The 26,417-nt window shown below is 43.5% G+C and overlaps 1 protein-coding gene across 1 annotated transcript in view; it reads left to right on the forward strand.

Annotated features, from left to right (window-relative positions):
- The window catches only part of ANKH (ANKH inorganic pyrophosphate transport regulator), a 170,018-nt gene that overhangs the window by 92,986 nt on the left and 50,615 nt on the right, over positions 1 to 26,417 (forward strand). Inside the window, exons 2-4 of the mRNA XM_027519896.1 lie at positions 3,825 to 4,041; positions 21,210 to 21,328; positions 25,210 to 25,293. Coding sequence (XP_027375697.1) covers positions 3,825 to 4,041; positions 21,210 to 21,328; positions 25,210 to 25,293 — 420 coding nt within the window. The remainder of the gene's footprint in view (positions 1 to 3,824; positions 4,042 to 21,209; positions 21,329 to 25,209; positions 25,294 to 26,417) is intronic.

Here is a 26,417-nt window from a genome sequence, read left to right on the forward strand (position 1 = left end):
GACACTGTTCTCTATGACTGAGAGAAATGTAATTAGAAGCTGTATTGAGCGGGGGTCCCTGGAAACAGAGCATGCCTTGGGAAATTTTCACGTGACTGATTTATTGAGTGTGTACTCTCGGGAGAGGGGGAGCGGGAAGCAGTGGGTGGTGGGGAAAATTTAAAAAGGATGTGGTCTTCTCTGGACACTGCTTCCCACCTGATCCCACAGGGAGCTCCGGAGCATGAATTGTACCAGCGTTGATCCCACAGGGAGGCAGGGGAGGTGATCTTGTATATCCCTGTGTCAGCCCTTCATTGTCTGGGTGCTGCCTGGCGGGGGTCAGAAGTGCCCTAACCAACCCAAAGTGGCTGGGAGCAGTGTTTCCTGAGAAGGAGGCAGCTGTGAGCCTTGAGTGGCCAAGCCCCAGGACCTGGGGATGGATGTGCTGACCAGTAAGGGGCATCTGGGTGGGAAATCAACCACATCTACTGTAGAGGTCTGAAAGGAAATTAATCTGGGAAGATTATCAAGTGATAGATCTTGACACATAGCAGGAGTCCTCTGACACCATACACCTTTTGAACACAGGATTTATTGTCAAAGAGCTTGTTGGTTTTTAGTGTGCTTCAGGCTGATAAGATGTTAGATCAGCTTTGGTAGAAGGAAATTTGTTCCTAAGGAAGGCATCGTGTCAGGTATGAAGGTTCTGATGGAAAATTTTAAGTTATTACTGGAAAAAAAAGGAAAAGAGAATGAGAGGTATAATTGGAAGCAGTTATCAAAAACTACCTTATATAATCGTACAAATGTTATTGGCTCAGCGGGTAAGGAATCTGTCTGCAATGCAGGAGACACAAGAGATAAGGGTTTGATTCCTAGCTTGGGAAGATCCTCTGGAGGAGGAATGTCAACCCACTCCAGGATTCTTGCCTGGGAAATCTGTAGCCTGGTGGGCTGTGGTCCATGGGGTCACAAAGAGTCAGACATGACTGAGTACATAGCATATGACACCTTATATAACACCACCTGTCAGAAGAATGACACTGAATTTCTACAAGTATCATATACTTTTATTATAGATTTTTCTAAAATAACCTTACACATTGGTATTTTCTACAGTAAATACATTTTTGGCTAACTGCTTTGCATAGATTGTTCAACTACATAATGGTAGGTAAACAACAGGGACACTTGCCAGAATCCCTGGAATGTACAGCACCGAGAGTGAGCCCCAGGATCAGCAGTAGACGCTGAGTGATAATGACGTGTCAGTGTAGGTTCATGGACTGTAGTCAGTGTAGCTTTCTACGGGGATGCTGTGTGTGCTTGGGGAAGAGGGAATGTAGCAGCTCTCCGTACTTTCTGCTCCACTTTACTGTGAGCCTAAAACTAATCCGAGAAATTAAGTCTATTTTAAAAGTGTATATACAATGGAATATTAGTTATAAAGCAGAATGAAATAATGCCCTTTGCAGCTGCATGGATAGATCTAGAGATTATCATAGTAAATAAAGTCAGAGAGAAAAAAACAAAAACATATGATATCACTTCTATGTGGAATCTAAAAAAATTATACAAATGAACTTATTTATGAAACAGAAACAAACTCACAGACAGAAAACAAACATGGTTCCCAAAAAGGAAAGAGGGTGGGAGAGGGATAAATTAGGAGTTCGGGATTAACAGATACACACTACTATATATAAAATAGATAACCAGCAAGGATTAACTGTACAGCACAGGGAACTATATTCAGCATCTTGTAATGAACAATAATTGAAAAGAATCTGGAAAAGAATATGTTTAACTGAATCACTTAATTACACACCAGAATCTAACCCAGCATTATAAATTACCTAAACTTCAATAAAAACTAAATTAAAAAATGAGAAGTGTATGCAGAAAGCTGATCTCCTGCCTGTGCAGTTGCCTGTTCCTAAAGACAGAGGTGATATTCTGGTGACATTTTTATTTATTTATTTATTTTTGTAGTCAGAAAAATTCATTTATTTATTTATTTTAATTGGAGGCTAATTACTTTACAGTATTATAGTGGTTTTTGCAATACATTGACATGAATCAGCCACGAGTGTACATGTGTCCCCCATCCTGAAGCCCCCCCACATCTCTCCCCATCCCCATCCCTCAGGGTCATCCCAGTGCACCAGCCCTGAGCACCCTGTCTCATGCATCGAACCTGGAGTGTGGTGATCTGTTTCACATATGATAATATACATTTTTCAGTGCTATTCTCTCAAATCATCCCACCCTTGCCTTCTCCCACAGAGTCCAAAAATCCGTTCTTACATCTGTGTCTCTTTTGCTGTTTCTCATATGGAGTCATCATTACCATCTTTCTAAATTCCATATATATGCCTTAGTATACTATATGGGTGTTTTTCTTTCTGACTTACTTCATTGTGTATAATAGGCTTCTGTTTCATCCACCTCATTAGAACTGATTTAAATGCATTCTTTTTAATGACTGAGTAATATTCCATTGTGTATATGTACCACAGCTTTCTTATCCATTCATCTGCTGATGGACATTTAGGTTGCTTCCTTGTCCTGGCTATTGTAAACAGTCCTGCGATGAACATTGGGGTACACGTGTCTCTTTCAATTCTGGTTTCCTCAGTGTGTATGCCCAGCAGTGGGATTGCTGGGTCATAAGGCAGTTCTATTTCCAGTTTTTTAAGGAATCTCCACACTGTTCTCCATAGTGGCTGTACTAGTTTGCATTCCCACCAACAGTGTAAGAGGGTTCCTTTTCTCCACACCCTCTCCAGCATTAATTGTTTGTAGACTTTTTGATAGCAGCCATCTGGTGACATTTTTAAAACAAAGTTCTTCTACTTAGACATCCATTCCCACAAGCTCCGATCTAATTTATTCGTCTGTGTGCTCAGTCTCGCAGTCTTATCCCACTCTTTGCAACCCTATGGACTATAGCCCATCTAGCTCCTCTGTCCATGGAATTCTCCAGGCAAGAATACTGAAGTGGGTAGCCATTCTCTCCCCCAGAGGATCTTCCAGGTTCAGGGATCAAAGCCCAGGCTCTGTGTCTCCTACGTTGGCAAGTGGATTCTGTATCGCTAGTGCCAACCTGGGAGGCCCCAATTTACTCATCTAGTAGGTGGAAAAGTTAGAAGCTCAGAGGGTGGTCCCTCATAGGGGATGGTTAAAACAGAGTATTCTATGGCCACATCTCTGGCAAGAATTATTCAAAAACAGTGTATTTAAAGATTTTCTTTCCCTATTTGTCTGCACAAAGATCAGGAATATATTTCAAATTAAAGCACAATAAGAATCAGGTGAATAGCATCCACAGATGGTATAAAAATTCCATCAATACCCATTTTCATGACATAGAGCTTACATTATGCTATGAAGGATACATACAGAAGTACAATATTTCACACATACATACACACGGGAAAAAAGGACCCATCACCCACTCCATATAAAGTGGTTGACCCATTTCCAAAATGTCTGTTGCTATTGTGTAGATTCAGCCTGCAAATAAAATTTAACATGTTAACCTTTTAACCAGAACATCTTAGAATTATTTTCTGATATTAACGTAGAACACTTGTTGGGTTTTTTCAATTCCTTTCATAGGAATTTCGTAGGTGATAGCGGACAGCTATCTCCCCCATAAGAAGATATTTCAAACTGAAGCTAATATGGATGAAAATGAAAATAAATAACCTTTATCAAATTACAGTGAGACTTACCCTATAAGCTGCTTAGCGTTCCTATGGAAACACAACCTGCTGTGTTTTATTGTGGGAGAGAAGACGACGTTTCTAATGCCGTTTGTGGGTCTCTTCACTCCACAGGCCTTGAACCGGGGGATCGCTGCTGTCAAGGAAGATGCAGTGGAGATGCTGGCCAGCTACGGGCTGGCCTACTCCTTAATGAAGTTCTTCACAGGGCCCATGAGTGACTTCAAGAACGTGGGCCTGGTGTTTGTGAACAGCAAGCGGGACAGGACCAAAGCTGTCCTGTGCATGGTGGTGGCCGGGGCCATTGCTGCCGTCTTCCACACCCTCATAGGTAAGACTGTCGGTCGTCCCTTAAGAATCCAGCTTTGCCAATTCCCTGTTCCTCTTAATCTATTTATGTGTATTTATTGTAGTAAGTGATTTCTTCCATAATTATTAAGTATCATGAGAATTTTAAGGGCTGGGGGGAATGGAGTTGGTACTTCTAGGGCAAAAAAAAGAGACATCCTTTCTCTAGGAAATTGTATGTCTCTGGTTGCCAAACCCTGTGTCAGAGAAGGAAGAGTTCCATTAATATGTGATCAGATTTAGGACTTCCCTGGTGGCTCAGACGATAAAGCGTCTGCCTACAATGCCGGAGACCCAGGTTCAATCCCTGGGTCGGGAAAATCTCCTGGAGAAGGAAATGGCAACCCACTCCAGTATTCTCACCTGGAAAATCCCATGGACGGAGGAACCTGGTAGACTACAGTCCAAGGGGTCGCAGAGTTGGACACAACTGAGCGACCTCACTCACTTTTGTTAAGGCTTCCCTGGTGGCTCAGATTATAAAGAATCCATCTCAATGTAGAAGACCAGGGTTCGATCCCTGGTTAGGGAAGATCTTCTGGAGAAGGGAATGGCTACCCACTCCATATCCTAGCCTGGAGAATCCCATGGACAGAGGAGCCTGGCGGGCTACAGTCCTTGAGGTCAAAAAGAGTCAGACATGACTGAGCAACTAAGCACAACATACACACACACACAAAGATAAAAAAAAGTCAGGTGCTTTTGTTAGACAGACGTTACTTAACCTTTTTTTTCAAATTGAAGTGTAGTCGATTTACAATATTGTGTTAATTTCAGGTGTACAGCACACTGATTCAGCTATATATATAACTTTTTCAGATTCTTTTCTGTTATAGTTATTACAAGATATTGACTAGAGTTCCCTGTGCTATACAGTAGGACCTTGGTGTTTATGTACTTTATCAGACTCACTTAATCTTAAGAATAAAAACAGAATGAGCATTATTTAGGATTGATTCTCATCAGCAGTGAAAACAAATGAGATTGTCTTCTGTATTAAAATTGTCTCATTTTAGGACCTCATGCTTCTATTTTAGATGAGACTTGACACTCTGGGCATAACATTCTTTGCATCAAACAAGAAAATTAAGTCACACAGAGTGATTGACCCGTGGTTGGAAAGCCCTTTCCTTTAGAGTCAGAGCTCTACTTCTGCTGCCTTCAGGGTAGTGATAAAAACCCTTAAGGGCACAATTTCAGAACCTATAGACTTCAAAACAGCTCAGCTTACCTGGCATAAAAGTTGAATGACCCACCTACTGAACCCAGTTACATGAAGCCCGTGAACAACCCTTCACAAACCTGTTGTGTGTCTTCAGCTTGGCCCTGGTTGCCTGAGAACCATGAATGTCCGTGCTGAATGAAGAGCCAGGAGATTAACCCACACCATTTCCCATGTACTCAGGTGTCAACTCAAGTTTACTCATACAATTGTGAATCTGAAAGTAAATAGAGCCAGCTCTTTGTGGGTTTCCTTTTTAATAGAGCATAGGATTTTGTGCTAAGAACAATGAGGACCAGAAGATGCTTCCCGTGGGCCAAATATCCAGACCAAGTGTTGCTGTTGATCATTTTCATTTGGACTGAGAGCTTCAGGGTGTGGGGTGGAGAGGAGATGCCTTTCTTGCCCTCAACTTACACCCTGAATACTGAGCTCTCTACTGAGTTTTAAAGGAAACTTCAGCAACAAGAATTCATCTGGGCCATTTTCATAGATGGCACAGTGGCTCAGTCAGTAAAGAATCTGCCTGCAGTGCAGGAGACCTGGGTTCGATCCCTAGGTCAGGAGGATCCCGTGGAGAGGGAAATGGCAACCCACCACAGTATTTTTGCCTGGGAAATCCCATGGGCAGAGGAGCCTGGTGGGCTACAGTCCACGGGGTTGCAAGAGTCGGACACGATTTAACAACTAAGCTGCCACCAACCAACACCATGTGTATCTGAGAAAATGACATATGTGAAATGAGCAGGTCTAAATAAGTTTTTGCCTATAAAAGGAAGACAAATTAGTTCCTTTTTATAAAATTCCTTCCAAATAAACCCAACATTTCCTGTTTTATGAGGGAATGAGACTTTGGGACTCATAGCTAATTACTAGCTGTCTGTAATTAAGGAAAACTTGAGTTTTCTGTGTTATTGACGCTGTTGGGAGGAACAATTTGGTCACTGAAATAAAAATTGAAGTCATTTTCTAATTTAAATCCAAGTTTTTCAACTTTAAGATGGAATCCTAAAATCTTAAATTTGAACCAAAATGGTTCTACCTCCAGATATTTAACAATTGTTTTTATCACTGTTGATATTTTTACAATTACTATATAGCATTCCCCCCCCCCCAACAAATGCTTTCCACAGTCACTACAGAAGCACATATCAATTTCTTTCAAACATTTAAAACTCAAAATTTAATGATTTTTCCACCTGTAGTATATTGGTCTCATTTCAATTTTCTGTCTAAGGGTTTAATTCTTCTCTTGCCTTGTCTGCTACATCAGACATATTTGCTCATCTTCTTGTCTCCTCTTTCTGTTTTTTTTTTTTTTTTTTTTTTTTTAAGTATCCTGTAAGTCTTTCTGGGGCTTCCCTGGTGGCTCAGGAGTAAAGAATCGCCTGCAATGCAGGAGACACAGGAGATGTGGGTTCAATCCCTGGATGGGGAAGATCCCCTGGAGGAGAACGTGGCAACCCACTCCAGTATTCTTGGCAGGTAGATCCCGTGAACAGAGTAGCCTAGCAGGATGCTGTCCATGGGGTTGCAAAGAGTTGGACACAACTGAAGTGACTGAGCACTCAAGCTTTTCTGTCCTCAGATCTTGCCAATGGTTTCCCAGAAGCTTGACCACAAGCTCCAGATAGGATGTTGATCTCTTTGCCTCATTTTCCAACATAATTTTCTCATCATCAATAAACATCCACCCATTTAGTTTCTACGTTACAATGTGTCACCTACACTAGACACTAAAACCATTTCTCATGTCTTAGTCATGCTAAAAACAGCTACTTACATCTCTACTTAAACAGTTAGCTCTCAGATGTCTATGCTTGGGACAAGGAAACAGTGATAGATAAAACAGAAAGGCAAATATTCCAGATATATTTGACTTGAGAAGCCATCATCTGTTCTCAGGCAGTCTTCTAATTGTATTTGCTTGGCCTGAGAGTGAAATGAGTATGTATTTAGCTCAGTAGGCAAAGAATCTGCCTGCAATGCAGGAGACCCAGGTTCAATCCCTGGGTCGGGAGGATCCCCTGGAGATGGAAACAGCAACCCACTCCAGTATTCTTGCCTGGAAAATCCCATGGACAGAGGAGCCTGGCAGGCTACAGTCCATGGGTCGCGAGAGTCGGACATGACTGAGCAACTAAACCACTACCACGACCACCATTCCTCACACGAGCAGCTCCTCGGTAAGGCTCAGAGTCCGTACAAGAAGCAAGGTGTTCCCGGTTCACCAGCTTAACTCACAGGGTGAGAAACCAGAGTGATCGAGGCCAGAAGCCTAGTTTCTTTATATTCCTTTGTTCAGGCGAAACCAGTCTTACTGCCTTAAACGTTCGTTTTTAGGTGCTATTTCCCTATCTCCTTAATGGATTTCTTTCTTTTATCAAGACCTTCTAACTTTTCCATAGCATTTATGTAAGGACATTTGAGAGCAGAGGGGAGGAAGAGATTCTTTCTCTTAGGGTTGTGTTCTGAAAAGCTCACGAGGTGAGTCATCTTCAGTTGTTATTTGGTCAGTCGTGTCCCACTCTGTGCGACCCCGTGGACTGCAGCACACCAGGCTTCCCTGTCCTTCACTATCCCCCAGAGTTTGCTCTAACTCATTTCTATTGAATTGGTGATGCCATCCAACCATCTCATCCTCTGTTGCCCATCTCCTCCTGCCCTCAATCTTTCCCAGCATCAAGATCTTTTCCAGTGTGTCAGCTCTTCACATCAGGTAGCCAAAGGCTTGGAGCTCTGGCTTCAGCATCAGTCCGGAAGGAGTATTCAGGCTTGATTGGTTTGATCTCCTTGCAGTCCAAGGGACTCAGTCCTCTTCTAACTGGCTCTGAAAACATGAGCTGTATTTCAGCCCGTGCAGTGTTCAGTTGCTCCAGTCATGTCTGGCTCTTTGCGATCCTGTGGACGTAGCCCACCACGTGCCTCTGTCCTTGGGATTCTCCAGGCAAGAATACTAGCGTGGGTTATTACCATGCCCTCCTCCAGGAATCAAACCTGCGTCTCTGACATCTCCTGCATTGGCACGCAGGTTCTTTACCACTAGTGACATGTGTGGATCACGCATCCCTTTCTAATTTTTCCCTTATCTTTGATACAAGATGGACTTGTGAGTTTAACCCAAGGCTCTAAATGACTATTTTGTCTCACCGCATAAGATTACAAATGGTGACTTTTCTTATCTATTATGTTTCCTTAATTCCATCCAACGTCAGGCTGTGGCTTTAACACCACCACCCTATTGGGCGTTTGTTTGTTTTTTCAGTTTAATGGCCAACTCCTTGATTTCTTTTTGCTTTGTTTCCTAATTTACCTGTTTCTTCATTTTATTCTTTACCATCATAGTTACTTTTCCCAGCAAGATATCATCTGTAGTTTTAATGAATATACTTCTTTATTCAAACACATTTATAGATGAAATTCGACCATTTTCCCTTATGATATTATTAGCATTCTTGTTAATTCTAAAGAGACATACCATTAGTATTAGTAGAGCTGACCTTCCTGCTTTGCACTTGAGGGGCTTTGACTAAAGGGGAGTGAGACTAAGAATTGCCCTTTGTTTAACTCACTTTTTGGAGAAGGTGATGGCAATCCACCCCAGTACTCTTGCCTGAAAAATCCCATGGGCGGAGGAGCCTGGTAGGCTGAAGTCCATGGGGTCACTAAGAGTCGGACACGACTGATCGACTTCACCTTCACTTTTCACTTTCATGCATTGGAGAAGGAAATGGCAACTCACTCCAGTGTTCTTGCCTGGAGAATCCCAGGGACAGAGGAGCCTGGTAGGCTGCCGTCTATGGGGTCGCACAGAGTCGGACACAACTGAAGCGACTTAGCATCAGCAGCAGCAGTAACTCACTTTTAATCCCTGTCTGTCCTATCAGTGGTCCAACAAATTGCTTACTGACCAAATAGTATGTGCGTGTCGTTCACGTCCTACTAACGATAAGCTGGGTGCAGAAGTGAGACGAATACAAAACAGATGGTGGCCAGATACACCCTTCTTCTCAAAGAGATGTAGTTAATGGGAAAGTGTGCCTGTTCAGCATGGATTTCTAGAAGCAAAAGCTATTTTCAGCCTGTGAAAATTTTTATGATACTGTAATATGTAGCATTTATTTTTCTCTTTCTGACTTAAACTTCACTCTGTATGACAGTATCTGAATCTATCCACATTCTCAGCAAAGAGCACAGTTCCATTCCTTTTTATGGCTGAGTAATGGAAAAAGCAAGAGAGTTCCAGAAAAACATCTATTTCTGCTTTATTGACTATGCCAAAGCCTTTGACTGTGTGGGTCACAATAAACTGTGGAAAATTCTGAAAGAGATGGGAATACCAGACCACCTGATCTGCCTCTTGAGAAATTTCTATGCAGGTCAGGAAGCAACAGTTAGAACTGGACATGGACCAACAGACTGGTTCCAAATAGAAAAAGGAGTTCATCAAGGCTGTATATTGTCACCCTGTTTATTTAACTTCTATGCAGAGTACATCATGAGAAACGCTGGACTGGAAGAAACACAGGCTGGAATCAAGATTGCTGGGAGAAATATCAATAACCTCAGATATGCAGATGACACCACCCTTACGGCAGAAAGTGAAGAGGAACTCAAAAGCCTCTTGATGAAAGTGAAAGTGGAGAGTGAAAAAGTTGGCTTAAAGCCCAACATTCAGAAAATGAAGATCATGGCATCCAGTCCCATCACTTCATGGAAATAGATGGGGAAACAGTGGAAACAGTGTCAGACTTTATTTTTCTGGGCTCCAAAATCAATGCAGATGGTGACTGCAGCCATGAAATTAAAAGACGCTTACTCCTTGGAAGCAAAGTTATGACCAACCTAGATAGCATATTGAAAAGCAGAGACATTACTTTGCCAACAAAGGTTCGTCTAGTCAAGGCTATGGTTTTTCCTGTGGTCATGTATGGATGTGAGAGTTGGACTGTGAAGAAGGGTGAGCGCCGAAGAATTGATGCTTTTGAACTGTGGTGTTGGAGAAGACTCTTGAGAGTCCCTTGGACTGCTAGGAGATCCAACCAGTCCATTCTGAAGGAGATCAGCCCTGGGATTTCTTTGGAAGGAATGATGCTAAAGCTGAAACTCCAGTGCTTTGGCCACCTCATGTGAAGAGTTGACTCATTGGAAAAGACTCTGATGCTGGGAGGGATTGGGGGCAAGAGGAGAAGGGGACGACAAAGGACGAGATGGCTGGATGGCATCACTGACTCAATGGATGTGAGTCTCAGTGAACTCCGGGAGTTGGTGATGGACAGGGAGGCCTGGTGTGCTGCAATTCATGGGGTCGCAAAGAGTCGGACATGACTGAGTGACTGATCTGATCTGATCTGATCTGATACTATATGTATACATATATACTACTATATACATATACATATATACTACTATGTATAAAATAGATGACTAATGAGAACCTACTGTAAAATAAATATTTTTAAAAAGAAAAGCAAGATGGTAGAAGTAAACCAGAGTCAAAGTTGAAGGAGTCAAAAGTGGATTTGAGCGAGCACACTGACAGTGGAGAAGGCAAGACAAGGGGCTATTGGGTGGTGGGGGAAGATGTGGGAGGCACACAGCCACCATACATTTATAAATAGGGGATAATAAAGCAGGAAAAAGGGTTCAGTGTTGAATGTCACAAGTACCAGGTGGATGTCTGATGCTCAGGTTGGGGCAGGTAACCCAGCACAGATGTGCAGCCTGAGACTATGGAAGAGCCCATTAAACAACACAGATGGCAAAGGGGGAGGAAGAATGAAAGGGAAGGAGAGCAGGGAAGGGCCAAGCAGAAAGAGGACCAGCAAAGAGGGCATTAGGCACTTAGCCCTGCAGCTGTCCCTGGGTCCCTTGGAGGGCCTTTGATACCAGTGGGCATTTTTTGTTGTTGTTGTTACATCTCAGTGACAACTATATAAAATAAAGCAAATTTATCAGTTCAACTCAGTCACTCAGTTGTGTCTGACTCTTTGCGACCCCATGGTCTGCACACCAGGCTTCCCTGTCCTTCACCATCTCCCGGAACTTGCTCAAACTCATGTCCATTGAGTTGGTGATGCCATCCAATCATCTCATCCTCTGTTCTCCCCTTCTCCTCCTGCCTTCAATCTTTCCCAGCATCAGGGTCTTTTCCAATGAGTCAGCTTTTCACATCAGGTGGCCAAAGTATTGGAGTTTCAGCTTCAGCATCACTCCTTCCAATGAACACCCAGGACCGATCTCCTTCAGGATGGACTGGTTGGATCTCCTTGCTGACCAAGGGACTCTCAAGAATCTTCTCTAGCACCACAGTTCAAAAGCATCAATTCTTTGGGGCTCAGCTTTCTTTATAGTCCAACTCTCACATCCATACATGACTACTGGAAAAGCCAAAACTTTGACTAGACAGACCTTTGTTGGCAAAGTAATGTCTCTGCTTTTTAATGTGCTGTCTAGGTTGGTCATATCTTTCTTCCAAGGAGCAAGCGTCTTTTAATTTCATGGCTACAGTCACTATCTGCAGTGATTTTGGAGCCCAGAAAAATAGTCTCTCACTGTTTCCATTGTTTCCCCATCTATCTGCTATGAAGTGATGGGATCAGATGCCATGATCTTCGTTTTCTGAATGTTGAGTTATACGCCAACTTTTCACTCTCCTTTTTCACTTTCATCAAAAGGCTCTTTAGTTCCTCTTCACTTTCTGCCATAAGGGTGGTGTCATCTGCAAATCTGAGGTTATTGATATTTCTCCCAGCAGTCTTGATTTCAGCTTGTGCTTCATCCAGCCCAGCAATTCGCATGATGTACTCTGCATATAAGTTAAATAAGCAGGGTGACAATATACAGCCTTGATGTACTCCTTTCCCAATTTGGAACCAGTCTGTTGTTCCACGTCCAGTTCTAACTGTTGCTTCTGGACCTGCATACAGATTTCTCAGGAGGCAGGTTAGGTGGTCTGGTATTCCTATCTCTTTAAGAATTTTCCACAGTTTGTTGTGATCCACACAGTCAAAGGCTTTGGCATAGTCAATAAAACAGAAGTTGATGTTTCTCTGAAACTCTCTTGCTTTCTCAATGATCCAACAGACGTTCATATAAGTATGTTTAATACAGCCTTAACAACAAGACAGATCTATATGTTCTGATTACTGCTTTTTAACTTTATGGTCGCTAAAGAAATTTTTATTGCTTAGAAAAGCTGAATATATTTTGTCATTCTGCATAGTCTCCTTGGTTATGAACTAATGCCTTAGCTAAGTACTCTGAGATTTTTTCTTTCCAAAAATTGTGTATTTCCCATTGGAGAAATCATCATTCCCAGAATGATCTCTTAGAGTTTTTTTCCCCCAATTTGGATGAACTTTGACATTTCAAACTTTTCAGTGTCTACTAGTCATCTACCAGTTCCTGCAGGATCTTCTTACTTGGAAGAGATTTCAAATGAGCGTCTCCAGCTTTGAGCAACCCAGTTTCAGATGTCTCTCCTTTCCTTCACTTACCTGGTATTATATCTGGACATCCACTGGTGGGTTACAGCAAGATGTTATAGACTTAGGTCAGAGAGGACCCAAAACTGCTTTGTAGGGTCATCCTTTGTAGGGTTTTTGTGTTTGTCCCAATAAAAGAGAAATCTTTCACTAGGTCCTTTTTATTGCATTTGCCTATTACATTTGCAATAAGGTTTTTTCCTAGTGTGTTTCATATTCATTTTCTCTGATTTCTTGTTCTTTTTGGAGCCAGCTGCTGAGCCAGATCTTCTCCCATCCTTGGAGTTTTGCACATGGTGGTGGCTTTCCCCTGACATGACTGGGGAGATTCTCACTGACCAGACAGGCACTTCCCCAGGAATTTGTGGGGGAGATGCTGAGGAAAAGATGGTTCCAGAAAATTTCCTGCCCCAAACCTTATACAATTAGTCAGAGAAGTAGACACTTGGAACTTGTCGAACGGACAGACTTGAAATCGAGAAATCCACTGGCCGAAAAGTTGATGTCTGTTCTACGTACACCTGTGGCCTGGTTCAAGAAACCCAAATTGCAGGAGCCTTGAAAGTATTCCTGGCTTTTTGTTCTTGTCATCTGTTGGGCAACTGCCAGTAAGTGTCCCTTTTAAACTAAATTATAGGCTTCTCTGGTGTCTCAGACTGTAAAGAATCAACCTGCCATGTAGGAGACCCAGGTTCAGTCCCTGGGTCGGGAAGATTCCCTGGAGAAGGAAATGGCAACTCAGTCCAGTATTCTTGCCTAGAGAATTCCATGGACAGAGGAGCCTGGCAATCTACAGCCCATGGGGGTCCCAAAGAGTTGGACATGGCTGAGTGACTAATACTTTTACTTAAGCTAAATTGTAGCCGCTACCCTAGTCATGAACTCATCTATGAGACTCCATTTTATAAAAATGCAAGTCATGAGATTTGCCAGCCCCAGACCTTAGTTTAACCCAGGGGTCAGATATTTTCCTCTTTCTCCCTGTTTATCTATAAAAGAGAGGAAAATTTGCCAACCTTGTGTTTGGTTTCATTGGGTCCAAGTCAACTTCACATGCGTGGAAATTATAGTATGGCCTGGCCTCCTAATTCACACAGAGGTAGAAACCACTGCTGTGGATTTGTTTACTTCTTTCCACACTTACTCCTTCCAGTGATCTGCAAGCCCTCTTCCATGCCACAGAGGAGTCCAGGCAATCCGCAGAGCTCAGAGGAACAAAACTTGTACAGTTTCCTGTGCTTCTACAGTTTCTCAAGAGACTCTGTTTGTCCTTGTTCCCTTGTCAACAAAGCTGTCCATTATTCATGGATTATAAACCAATCCTGTAAAGAGTAAATTGGGACAACTTGGTATCATTTAAACCAGCAAGGGTGGTAGGAATGGACAGGCAGGTCTGTATAGTCTCATGATCTATTGCTGTGTGGCAATCACCTCGGTACTCACTGACTCACAAGACAAGCTTTCATTCTTGCTCACTAGACCATAGGTCAGTGGGGTGGCTGTTTTGCACTTGGCCATGTTTATGCTTCTGTGGTCAGCTGAATCCAAAGGAGACTCTGCCGGTCTTGGTGGGCTCACCAGGATCTGTCAGGTAACAGTAGGCTGGTCCAGGTGGCTCCGTGGACAGCTGAGCTCTGTTCCACATCGCCTCTCATCCTCCTCCACCAGCCCAAGCTTGCCTAAACAGCTGTGCCCGTACCTCCAGCAATGGATAGAGACACACAGGGTCTCTTGGGCCAAAAATCAGATGCGGCTCAACTTCACTGCCACTGCATGCTCCTGGGCAGGACAAGTCACAGGCCAGCCCAGGTTCCAGGAGTAGGGAAATTGACTCCAACTTTTGACAGGAGGAACTACAAAATCACATGCAGGGTAGGGACGTAAGAAGGAGAGAAGAGTTGAGGACACTGTAGCCATCAGCCTGCTACACTCACTTCTTGGCAGGATTATGGATTCATGCATTTATTCCATCCATAGAGACTGAACACTTCCTATGTGGAAAATATTGGCCTATATCCTGGGATTTCAGGCGTAAGGCTTGTTCTCTAGAGAGAAGCAGAAATCATGCAATAAATTATTACATTACCCACTCAATCGAGTCTTTTTTTATTGAGGTATTGTGGCTAAGCTAGTAAAGGATCCACCTGCAATGCGGGAGACCTGGGTTCGATCCCTGGGTTGGGAAGATCCCCTAGAGAAGGGAAAGGCTACCCGCTCCAGTATTCTGGCCTGGAGAATCCCATGGGCTGTATAGTCCCTGGGGTCACAAAGAGTCGGACACGACTGAGTGCCTTTCACCTCACTTCATTAGTTTCCAGTGTACAGAAAAGTGAATGTTGTACATATATTTGTTTTTCAGACTCTTTTCCAGTATAGGTTATTATAAGATATTGAGTACAGTTCCCTATACTATAATATATATTATATGTTATCACTTGTATTATGTGCTATCATATGTAGCATATATATAATGTATATAATTATGACCCTGATGCTGGGAAAGATTGAAGGCAAGAGGAGAAGGGGACAACAGAAGATGAGATGGCTGGATGGCATCACCACTCAATGGACATGAGTTTGAGCAAGCTTCGGGGAATGGTGAAGGATGGGGAAGGCTGGTGTACTGCAGTCCATAGGGTTGCAAAGAGTCGGACACAACTTAGCGACTGAACAACAGCAACAAGGGTTCCCAAATTTGCCTCTCGGAAATGCACATATTAACCTTTCCCTAAAATGGGAGGAAGGCTTTTTCGTCAACTCCCATGGGAAAATTTTAGGTAATGAGACTTGTTTTGATTAATACCAATATTTCATGGCATATTGCAACAAGCACTGGTTACTCTGGTTGAACAAGTTTGGGAACCACTGATTCTGGGAGGGTCCACCACTCCAGTGGGCTGAGGTAGGAGGAGCTAGGGATTTGAATGACGGCCCCTCCTGTTTTCCTGTTTCCGCAGCTCAAATACCTGTAAATAGGTCAAGTCCGTGTCCTCTTGCTGCAGCCAGGCCATGAAATCCATTTACATCTATTCAAAAGCCTCACTTAATTTCTCTTTCTAATGTTCTACTTTTCATAAGGAATATAGGCTATTTCAGAACAGTCTTAGTAAGGCCGTTTATAAAAGTTGAAGGTTACTAAGTGTCATGAAGGCAGCTAGCCTGGTAATTATAGACTCGATGCAAAGCACTTTAAACAAATTACCCCCAGCCTCCAGCTCCAGCCAGAAACAGCTCTGGGAAACAGAGGGGAGGGTGAGGGGATATTAGGTGAAAAACAGCTGCTGGAATTGAGCATTCCCAACTCCCAGGGTGGAAACAACCTTTGTAGTTAAAATCAGACTCTTCTACCGCATAGGCGAGGAGTAAAAGGAAGGAAGAAAAACAGGAAGAAAAGCTTCTTTCCGTGGCCTCCAGAATTTTCCTCTAGTAGCTAAAAGAGGACAGGAAGTAAAAAGAAGCAAAAGCATCCTCAGGCCCATTGGTCTTAAAGTACCCTGGCACTTGGGGACCCCGGAGCTGCAGTCTGAACAAAACGAGGAGGTGGGGGACATCCTGGCAGAATCAGAGCTTTGGCTGAGCTCAGCACCCAGCAGTCCTGCAGACTCTCTTCAACTTTCGATGTTTGCTCTTCATTGCTCTGCGTAAAGGCACTGTTTTTAACGTTTTAGTTCAAATATTCTAATAAATTGGTATACTTAGATATGGGCTTCCCAGGTAGCTCAGACGGTAAAGAATCTGCCTGCCATGCAGGAGACCTGGGTTCGATCCCTGGGTCAGGAAGATGTCATGGGAGAAGGAAACGGCAACCCACTCCAGTATTCTTGCCTGGGAAATCCCACGGATAGAGAAGCCTGGCGGTCGACAGACTATGGGGTCGCAAAAGAGTCTGACATGACTTAACAGCAACCAGCAACAGTGGCAATACTTAGGTATATTCATAGAAGTAGAAAAACTGATTTATACTGACCCCTATACACTCAGACCACATGAGCCAACTGCTCGCTTTGCTCACAGCTTCTCAAACTCACACAACCTTTCTTCTCTGGCTGCTATCCTACAGTCTCATGGGAAACGAATTCTCTCTAGAAGCCACCTGTGTGAGTTTGCTAGGTCTGTCCTAGCAAAGCACCACAGACAGCAGAAGTGCGTAGTCTCACAGTCTGGAGGCTGGGAGATCGAGGCAGTGGTGGTGAGGTTGGTTCCTTTGAAGGCCATGACCGAGAACCTGTCCCAGGCCCCTCTCCAGCTTCTGGGGGTTTATGATATGTAGTGTCTTAGTGTCTTTTGGCTTGAGGAGGCATCTCCCTGATCTCTCCCTTGATGGTCTCGTGAGCTTGTCCTTTTGCACATTTCTGTAGGTCTCCAAATTCCCTGTTTAGAAGGATACCAGTTGCCGTGGGTTGGAAGCCCACTGTCCTTCAGTGTCACCCTGCACATGCGTGCTTGGTCGCTCAGTCATGTCCAACTCTTCAATCCCATGGACTGTAGCCCACGAGGCTCCTCTGTCCATGGGATTTTCCAGGCCAGAATACTGGAGTGGGTTGCCATTTCCTTCTCCAGGGGATCTTCCCCACCCAGGGATCGAACCAAGTCTCCTGCACTAAAGGCGAATGCTTTACCATCTGAGCCACCAGGGAAGCCCCAGGGTCACCCGACCTTCACTAATTATACCTGCAATGATCCTGATGCCAAATAAGGTCACCTTCTGAGGTCCTAAGGGCTAGGAGTCAACAAATGAATTGTGAGGGGACAGAGGTCAACCCATACATCCCCCTCTGAATCTCAGCCTTTCTCCAGTCTCAAGGTCCCCACTTTGGCCATCCAGTCAGGTCCGCTCAGCTGGCATTTATATCAGCTCTAACCTTTACCAGGGAATTTTAGTTCCTGAGCTATTCATAGCCATCCCTGGGCTCCTGCACTTGGCATGGCTCTGTTTGCCCAGCGTGGCTGCCTTTACCATTTGCAGCTGCCTCTGCCAGGAAGGGCAAGGGGGCAGGATCAGGACATCTCTCTGGGGATCTCCACACAATGAACTTGACTGACAATGAAAAGGCATGTACAGATCAACAGCGACCATGATTTCCAAGTCTCAGCACTCACAGTAAGCTGTGTGTGTGGTTCAGTAACATCTGCATCCCAGCTTCGGGTTTCAGCGGCTCATCTCGGATCTGAATGCATTTCTCACCTCGCTGCAAAGTGGGGCTGGAGGACTCCCTCCCTGCCTCAAAGGGTCAGGTCACCTTCGTACCTTCTGATCCAAGCAGGACATCACAGCTGCCTCCCTGGTCCCTGGCCATAACTCATCCCACTTCTCCCTTCTTTGCTGTTTCTGCCAAGTGCCAGCCTCCCTCCTGGATTTCCCTTCCTCTTCTGCTGGCCCCACCATGCTCCACCCCGACACCTGGGCTCACCTGGAGGTTTGCCTTTTGATTTCCACCTCTGTTCCTCCTGGGAGGATTCAGATCTCCCCTCCTGCATTTGCCTCCCTCACCAGCCCTGTTTTCTGTATGACTCAGTCATCTTAGCCCCCTGCCTCTTGAAATCACTTACTCATACGTCACTCCCACTGGGATTTCCATTTGTGCATTTAAATATCTTTTTTTTCATCCTGAAGAGCATGCTTGATTCAACATTCTCATGCTGCTGCTGCTAAGTCGATTCAGTTGTGTCCGACTCTGTGCGACCCCATAGACAGCAGCCCACCAGGCTCCCCCGTCCCTGGGATTCTCCAGGCAAGAGTTCTGGAGTGGGTTGCCATTTCCTTCTCCAATGCATGAAAGGGAAAAGTGAAAGTGAAGTCGCTCAGTCATGCCCGACTCTTAGCGACCTCATGGACTGGAGCCCACCAGGCTCCTCCATCCATGGGATTTTCCAGGCAAGAGTACTGGAGTGGGGTGCCATTGCCTTCTCCACCACATTCTCATAATTCCAGGCTAATCCCAACAAAAGATGGAGAATTATTTCTTTTTACCAATTAATATGGTAATAAACCCACAAAGAGAAACAATTTGGTGACCGAACAATGACAATAACAAGTGGTAACAAATCGTCCCCCACACTTTGAAATGGAGAAAGGGATTCTGATTGTTTCACAAAAAGTAAGAGGGACACTGCATTTGACCTCCTTTCTGATTTTAAAGCAGCTTCTGCACTTCTCAAGTGTATAAATATTCATATTAATGAAAGAGTGAACACAGCAGGAACGCTACTATTAGAGCACTATGTAAAACCCTATGAAAACACAAAGATTATTGTTTTCCTGTATGGTCTAAACTTTGTATCAGTGAGGTAGGAAATAGTCAATATTTTATTTAACCTTTACTAAAATGTCAGGGAGCTTCCCTGGTGGCTCAGATGGTAGAGAATCTGCCTGTGGTGCCGGAGACCCAGGTTCAATCCCTGGGTTGGGAAGATGCCCTGGAGAAGGGAATGGCTACCCAGTCCTGTATTCTTGCCTGGAGAATCCCATGGACAGAAAAGCCTGGAGAGCCACAGTCCATGGGGTCACAAAGAGTCGTAGACAAATAACACACACACACACACACACACACACAGCAATGCCACAGTGCTTAGTTCATACATTATGGAATTTTTCTCTTTCTACCTTTCTCACCCTTCGGCACGTACACACTCATTCAGCCTTTGTTGGTTAAAGCCCATTATGTTCTAGTTACACACTGGTCCCAAATCCTCACATTGGAGGGACTTGGAAAGCACAGAGACAGCATTTTTCCACTGGGCAAACTATACCCACAGTTTCCATCCCCCACAATTTTTGCCTTCCTTGGAAAAATGAAACAAAAGGAATTACAAACAGTGACTAGCTACCTTTAAATTTCTATTGACAAGCCACGTTCTGTTGAATCCCTGTGTTGTGCACCTGGAACTAGCATAATATTGTAGATCCATTAAACTTATTAAAGAAAAAAGAAAAGGCATATTAACACATAGGAATTTTCTCTTAGTAAATAATTAAGAATACCTACAGACATTGAGGGCTTCCCTGGTGGCTTAGTGGTAAAGAATCCCCCTGCCAATGCAGGAGATGCGGGTTTGATCCCTGGAGAAGGAAATGGCAACCCACTGCAGTATTCTTGCCTGGGAAATTCCATGAACAGAGGAGCTTGGTGGGCTACAGTCCATGGGGTCGCAAAAGAGTCAGATGTGACTTAGCAACTAAACAACAACTACATGGGCATTGAGCTTTCAAACTAGCCATCAAGCATTCTTTTATAATATCAAAAGAATGGAAACAACCTAAATATATACTAAATGGAGATTGAGCAAGTGATACTAAATAAACCTGCAAAAAGGAATTCAGTACAACCAATCACATATAGAAGCATGTTATGGAAAGGATGTTTATGGTTCACAAACGAGTATGTATGTAGTATTGAGAGGGTAATAGGCAGTAAGGCCAGGGCTCTCCAAACGGAGGAAATAGCCTGCAAGTGTCAGACATTTTTATCTCTCTTAAGCGGCCAGAGGAAACAAACGTGATATTTTTTTCCTTCTCTATACAAATTTAAAAGAAGGTTTCTCTTAAAATACTGTGTTGCCATAATGACACCTGGTTTCGCCTGAAGTTAACTATTCTCAAACCTAGAGATAACCAATGCCTTTTTCTTACTGAAACATTTGTCTTAAGCTATGCTAATGTACTATGCGTTTACCCCGAACTCCATCTTCAAGTCGGTTCCTCCTCTTGGCTCAGAACCTACTTGACAAACCAGTATGTTATACTCAGATATTGTTCCCCTAATCTATGTAAACAAAACTATTTGTATGGTGATCTGCCCTTCTTCAAGATCCAAGTTAATCATTTTATGGCCCAGGATAAACCATTTGGTGCCAAGATTATCCCAAAACGCACCTTATGGGTGAGGGGCCTGGTGCCATTCTGAGTTTTAAGACATTCCTTTCTTTCATTAACAGACTGCTAGTGACTATTTAACATCCAGCTGAAGACTAGCAGGGGGGCACTCTTTCTGCCCCCTTCTGATGCCTAGGATAAGCTTTCTCTATCTCCTTTATACTTTAATAAAACTTTATTACACAAAAGCTCTGAGCGATCAAGCCTCGTCTCTGGCCCCGGATTGAATTCTTCTCCTCCGGGGGCCAAGAATCCCGGTGTCTTCGCGTGATTCAACAACAACCTTTTAGTGTGAGGCCATTTTTGTGTTAAAACACCCAAGCATACTCCACCACATAACACCCATAAAACAACTGGGTGATCAGCACCCAGAGTGTCAACTGTGACCTCTTCTGGGCAGAAGGATGGATGAGATTGTAGATGATTTTCATCCTTTTGCTTGTCTATATTTTTCTACAAAATATATATATATATAATCTTTAAAATTGTTTTTAAACTTTTGAGATAAAAAGCTTATGAGGATAACTTTTTCTAAATATTGCCGGGTATTTTTTTTTTTTTTTTTGCAGCATATAGTGACTTAGGCTACTACATCATCAATAAATTGCACCATGTGGATGAGTCAGTGGGGAATAAAACAAGAAGGGCCTTCCTGTATCTTGCTGCCTTCCCTTTTATGGATGCGATGGTGAGTAGGAAGGTCGTTGGCACTCTTTTTTATGTTGTGGGAAAAAGTACATGGCCTAAAACTTACATTTTAACCATTTTTGTGTGTGCAGTATATTCACATTGTTGTGAATCTTCAGAACTCTTTTCATCCTGGGATACAGACTCTATTCCCATTAAACACTGACTCCCCATCCACCCCTCTCCCAGCCCCTGGCAACTCGGAAATGGAAATGGGTCCACTTACTCCCTACAATAGATCCACTTACTCCTTGGCAGGAAAGTTATGACCAGCCTAGACAGCATGTTAAAAAGCAGAGACATTACTTTGCCAACAAAGGTCCGTCTCATCAAGGCTATGGTTTTTCCAGTAGTCATGTATGGATGTGAGAGTTGGACTATAAAGAAAGCTGAGTGCCGAAGAATTGATGCTTTTGAACTGTGGTGTTAGAGAAGACTCTTGAGAGTCCCTTGGACTGCAAGGAGATCCAACCAGTCTATCCTAAAGGAGATCAGTACTGAGCGTTCATTGGAAGGACTGATGTTGAAGCTGAAACTCCAATACTTTGGCCACCTGATGCGAAGAGCTGACTCATTGGAAAAAACCCTGATGCTGGGAAAGATTGAAAGCAGGAGGAGAAGGGGATGACAGAGGATGAGATGGTTGCTTGGCATCACCAACTCAATGGACATGAGTTTGAGCAAACTCCAGGAGTTGGTGATGGACAGGAAGGCCTGGTGTGCTGCAGTCCATGGGGTTGCAAAGAGCTGGACACAACTGAGCGACTGAACTGAACTGAACTCTGTACAAAATGACCTACACACTTGAGGCTCTCTTCACTGCCCTCTACACTTTTCTCACTGGAGGAATATTCATATAACGTGAAATTTCCCATATGAACCATTGTTAAGTGCAGTTGAGTGGCCTTGGGTGCTTTCACATTGCTCTTCTCCCATCCCCGCCATCCACGCTCAGCTCTCTCCATCCTCCCCTCTGAACACTGACTCCCCACCCTCCCCCAGTCCCTGACACCCACGACTCTTACTTCTGTGTCTGTGAACTCGACTACTCTCGGTACCTCATGAATAGAATAATACAGTATTTGTCTTTTTGTGGCTCTTTGGCTTATTTCACTTCACAGACTATCTTCAGGGTTCATCCATGTTGTAGCCTGTGTCAGAATGTCCTTTTCTAAGGCTAAGTAATATTTCTTGTATGTATAAGCTGTATTTTGTTTATCCTTTCATCCATCCTTGGGCATCTGGGTTATTTCCACATTTGTCTGCTATGAATACTGACACTAGGAAGATGAGTGTACAAATATCCCTTTGAATCCTTGCTGTAATTCTTTTGAGTATATACCCGTAAGAGGAATTGCTAAATCATATAATAATTCTGTTTTTAAGGTTTTGAGGCTCCATCATACTGATGGAGCAGCTGCACCATTTTACCTCTCCACCAGCTGTGCGGAAGGGTTCCAACTGACCACTCACTGACTTTTAACCAGTCCATCTTGTCGGTTTATTTTATGAGAATTGTCTGCATTTGCCACAAGTTCTGGCAGGAGGCAAGGGAGCTCCCTTGAAACTTTGATTCAAATATAAATTCTTTTCTGATATATTCAGGCTCAAGAGATCAGGATAGCTTTCAGATAAACTTACCACTTGTGTGGTATAAGCACCCAAAGCTGCTTACAGTAAGACTCACTTGAATATCCTGATAGGGCTTTATTACTTTAATAACCAGCTTCGCTAGAGTAGCTGAGGATGACTCACTTCCATAGATTACATTCTTTGTCCTGATACTGAAGAGTTCTCAAAGAATGCTTTTTTCCTATTCGTCTGTATTATAGATATAAAAGAGACTTAGCAAAAATATATACACACACACACACACACATATACATATATCTCCAATAATGGCTGATGGTGGAAAATAAACCCTTTCTTTAGGATCCATTTTAAATTACCTTTGAAAGGAAGCTTTAAAATATGATCATTTGTATGGGGTTATTTCTAGTTTTTAACAATTTTTCATTATGAAAAATTTTAGACATACATGAAAGTAAACACAAATCATTAGCATGCAACAAGGCATTTCTTATAAGAAATGGCCTTTGATCTTACTGTTATATAGGTTTTGTTTTGTTTTGTTTTGCTTAACCACCCCTCTCCTCCAGTTCTGTATACATTAGATGTGTGAGGTGAGTGGACCTCTGTATCAAGGTTAAGGCAGCAGCCCCAAATCCTCGGAGGAAGGAGGCAAGGTACTAATAAAAATGCACGTGGTCCATCCTCTCAAATGTCATCAGAAGGCTCACTGTGCCCGCAGCTGTGTTACGGGCACAGCCTCACTGAATCTGACGACTTCCTAGCAGTGTGGGGGAGCCTTAGATACTAAACCCTCAGTTTCCACCGAAGGTTCTGATTTTCAGTTGTCCTGACATCACTTTAGGCTAAGAATTTGGCCATTGGAACACTTGTACCTGGATTTCCCTTTTCTTACTTATCACCAGGTGTGTTTACTCTGGTAGCTGACACAGACCGTCCACCCCTATGCCCCCTGCCTCCAAAAGAAAAAGGCCAAGGATTTGGGGTGTATGGAAGCAGAGTCCCCATGGGGCCCAGGCTGGACTGAGGTGGCACCACAGTGCCCTCAAAGCAGTGAGAGAACTGAATGGGGTGACCGACCTTTTTCACAGCCTAAGAGAGTGAAGACCCAGCTTCCTAGGCAGAGTCTGAGATTCTAATGCCCTTCCTCCTATCTGCACTGAGACTCTGCTAACACACAGAAGAACTACTATTAATCAGGGAACGCAGGACTAAATGTGGCTCACAGACTCATTTGCCACAGAAGTTCCCAGAACTCAAAACATTTGTGATCCGCACACTTTTCTTCCATGTTTCATCTACCAACTCCCCCAAAAGACCAGTAGTAAAAGATTACTGATAAAGACCAAAATAATACATATCATCTCCCCAAACACACATACACATGCACACGTGCACACACACACACCCTACCGCATGGCCCTGATGTGTTAGTTGGAGAGATAATATTTTTGAATCTTATCATCCAGGTCACTTTCAGTCAATAAAGACAGCCTACCATCCACAGTTTGCAATTGTCATCTACACTTTGCCTTTCTTTTCATATTTGGCACCTTGGGACCTGCGGGCTGAGAAGGAAGTAGCAATAGAAGCAGTTATATAGTCTTGACACAGACCTAGGTTATTCCCTAGGTGTGCTTGGGTTTAGCCCACGTGAAATGTTATTTCTGTGTCAGTTCAAGTTGACCTTTACTAGTTAGAAAGATGATACTGAAACAGATCTTACTTTGAACTTCAAACCTTCTCCAAACCTGCCATCCCCTGGGCTTTTTGTTGTCTGCAGGCTTCCTAGCACTTTCCTCTTAATTCCCCTCAAAGTCACAAAGTGTCAGATCAGATCCTGCCCAAACTTAAAGAGAAGGAAGTGGTAGAGCCCTGATCAGTCAGTGGGAGCCTGTAATGACTGCAGTAACTCAGAACCAGTTCTGAGCCCTCCTCATTGGAACCTGCTTCACAGACCAGAAAGCTGTGCTTTGTGACTCACACTGGTCCCCGTTCCTGGTATTCACCCAGATTTCCTGCCAGGCCCATGAACCAGTACACTAGTCTTCAGATAATTGGTACGAAACAAATGCTATGTGGTCACTGGTTCTGCTTAAAAACCTCACTTGGTCCTGGGCTCCAGGTTAAGTTACAATCATTGTATCAATCAAAGATTCATTAAACTTGTGCTACTAAGGTTGGGAGGTGGGTGGGTAAAAAGTCTATTTCAAGAACGCCCAGGATGTCATAGGAACCAGAAGTAACCTAATCCTGAATGTATCTCATGCCCAAATCTCTCCTTCCCGGCAGGCATGGACCCATGCTGGCATTCTCTTAAAACACAAATACAGTTTCCTGGTTGGATGTGCCTCAATCTCAGATGTCATAGCTCAGGTAAGTGTGGTGTGTGTCAAAGCTGCTCCTTTTAGGTGATGGGCAGAAATGGCCGACGCCTCATCTACATCCATCCACTCTGCAGTGCATCCCTACTTGATTCAAATCAAACATGGACTTTGATAAAAGCTTGTTAAATGAATGAGCAAACGAACCCTCCCGTGATTACAGTGTGTAGAACCTTGCGAAAAGCGGGGATTGTAGGAATTGAATCTCACTATCAGAGGTTTTGACCTTTATTGTTAAGGCTCTTGCATTTGAAATGACTCTAAAGCCATGGCTAGCACGTGGTCACAGGGCCACGGTGCACCTGATGGGGTGGACACCCGGGCTTCTGTGTGGCCAAGTCACCCGGGGCTGGGTTTAGAAGAGCACGCCTAGAATTTAGTCTTTAATTGTCATTGCCACTGGGTAATTCAGGCATCTTTCCCGCAAACTTAGAATCAGGAAATTGAGTCTGAGAACATGTTCTGTCCAGTTTCCCCAGGGTCTGGCACCAGCCCTGGTGTCCATGCTCCATCCTTTTTCTTCCATCAAAGATATCACGACAGACTTTAGCAGAAGATATTTAATTGCTATCGTCTGTAAGTTAGACTTAGTTCCTACAGTTGGGGATTTGGAGAATGATCTCTTTATGGAGAAGGAGGCAGACTGATTTCTAAACTTGCTTTCCAATTCTCAATTCCGTGCTAGGAACATGTCCACATGGTTCTTACTGGTTTTTCCCTGCTGAGCATGCTAGTCTTTCAATCACCTTTTTAAAGTAATCTACTGTTCAACTGTTAGTACTCCCTGAAGGCCAAGAATTAAATTTCCAAATTAATTGCATTGACTCCATGGATCACTATTTAAAGTAATTTAAATTGCTTCCTGCTAACATTATGTGTGTGAGTCTGTGTGTGTATGAGTGTGTGTGCATTTTCTAGCACATGCCTGAATACCCACTAACATCATTCTTTGATGTATCTTTGTTAATTTTCTTATTGAGTTATTGGAGATTTTTTGCTTGGTCTTACTTTTGATTCATCCTCTGAGGGATGAACTGAACTGCCTCGTTCATGCTAATCACTTACTTGGAAATTAAGGGAACACCTCTCATTTTCAACATGAGCATGGACGCCTGA

This window comes from Bos indicus x Bos taurus, chromosome 20 (assembly GCF_003369695.1).
Source record: "Bos indicus x Bos taurus breed Angus x Brahman F1 hybrid chromosome 20, Bos_hybrid_MaternalHap_v2.0, whole genome shotgun sequence".
Lineage (NCBI taxonomy): Eukaryota > Metazoa > Chordata > Mammalia > Artiodactyla > Bovidae > Bos > Bos indicus x Bos taurus.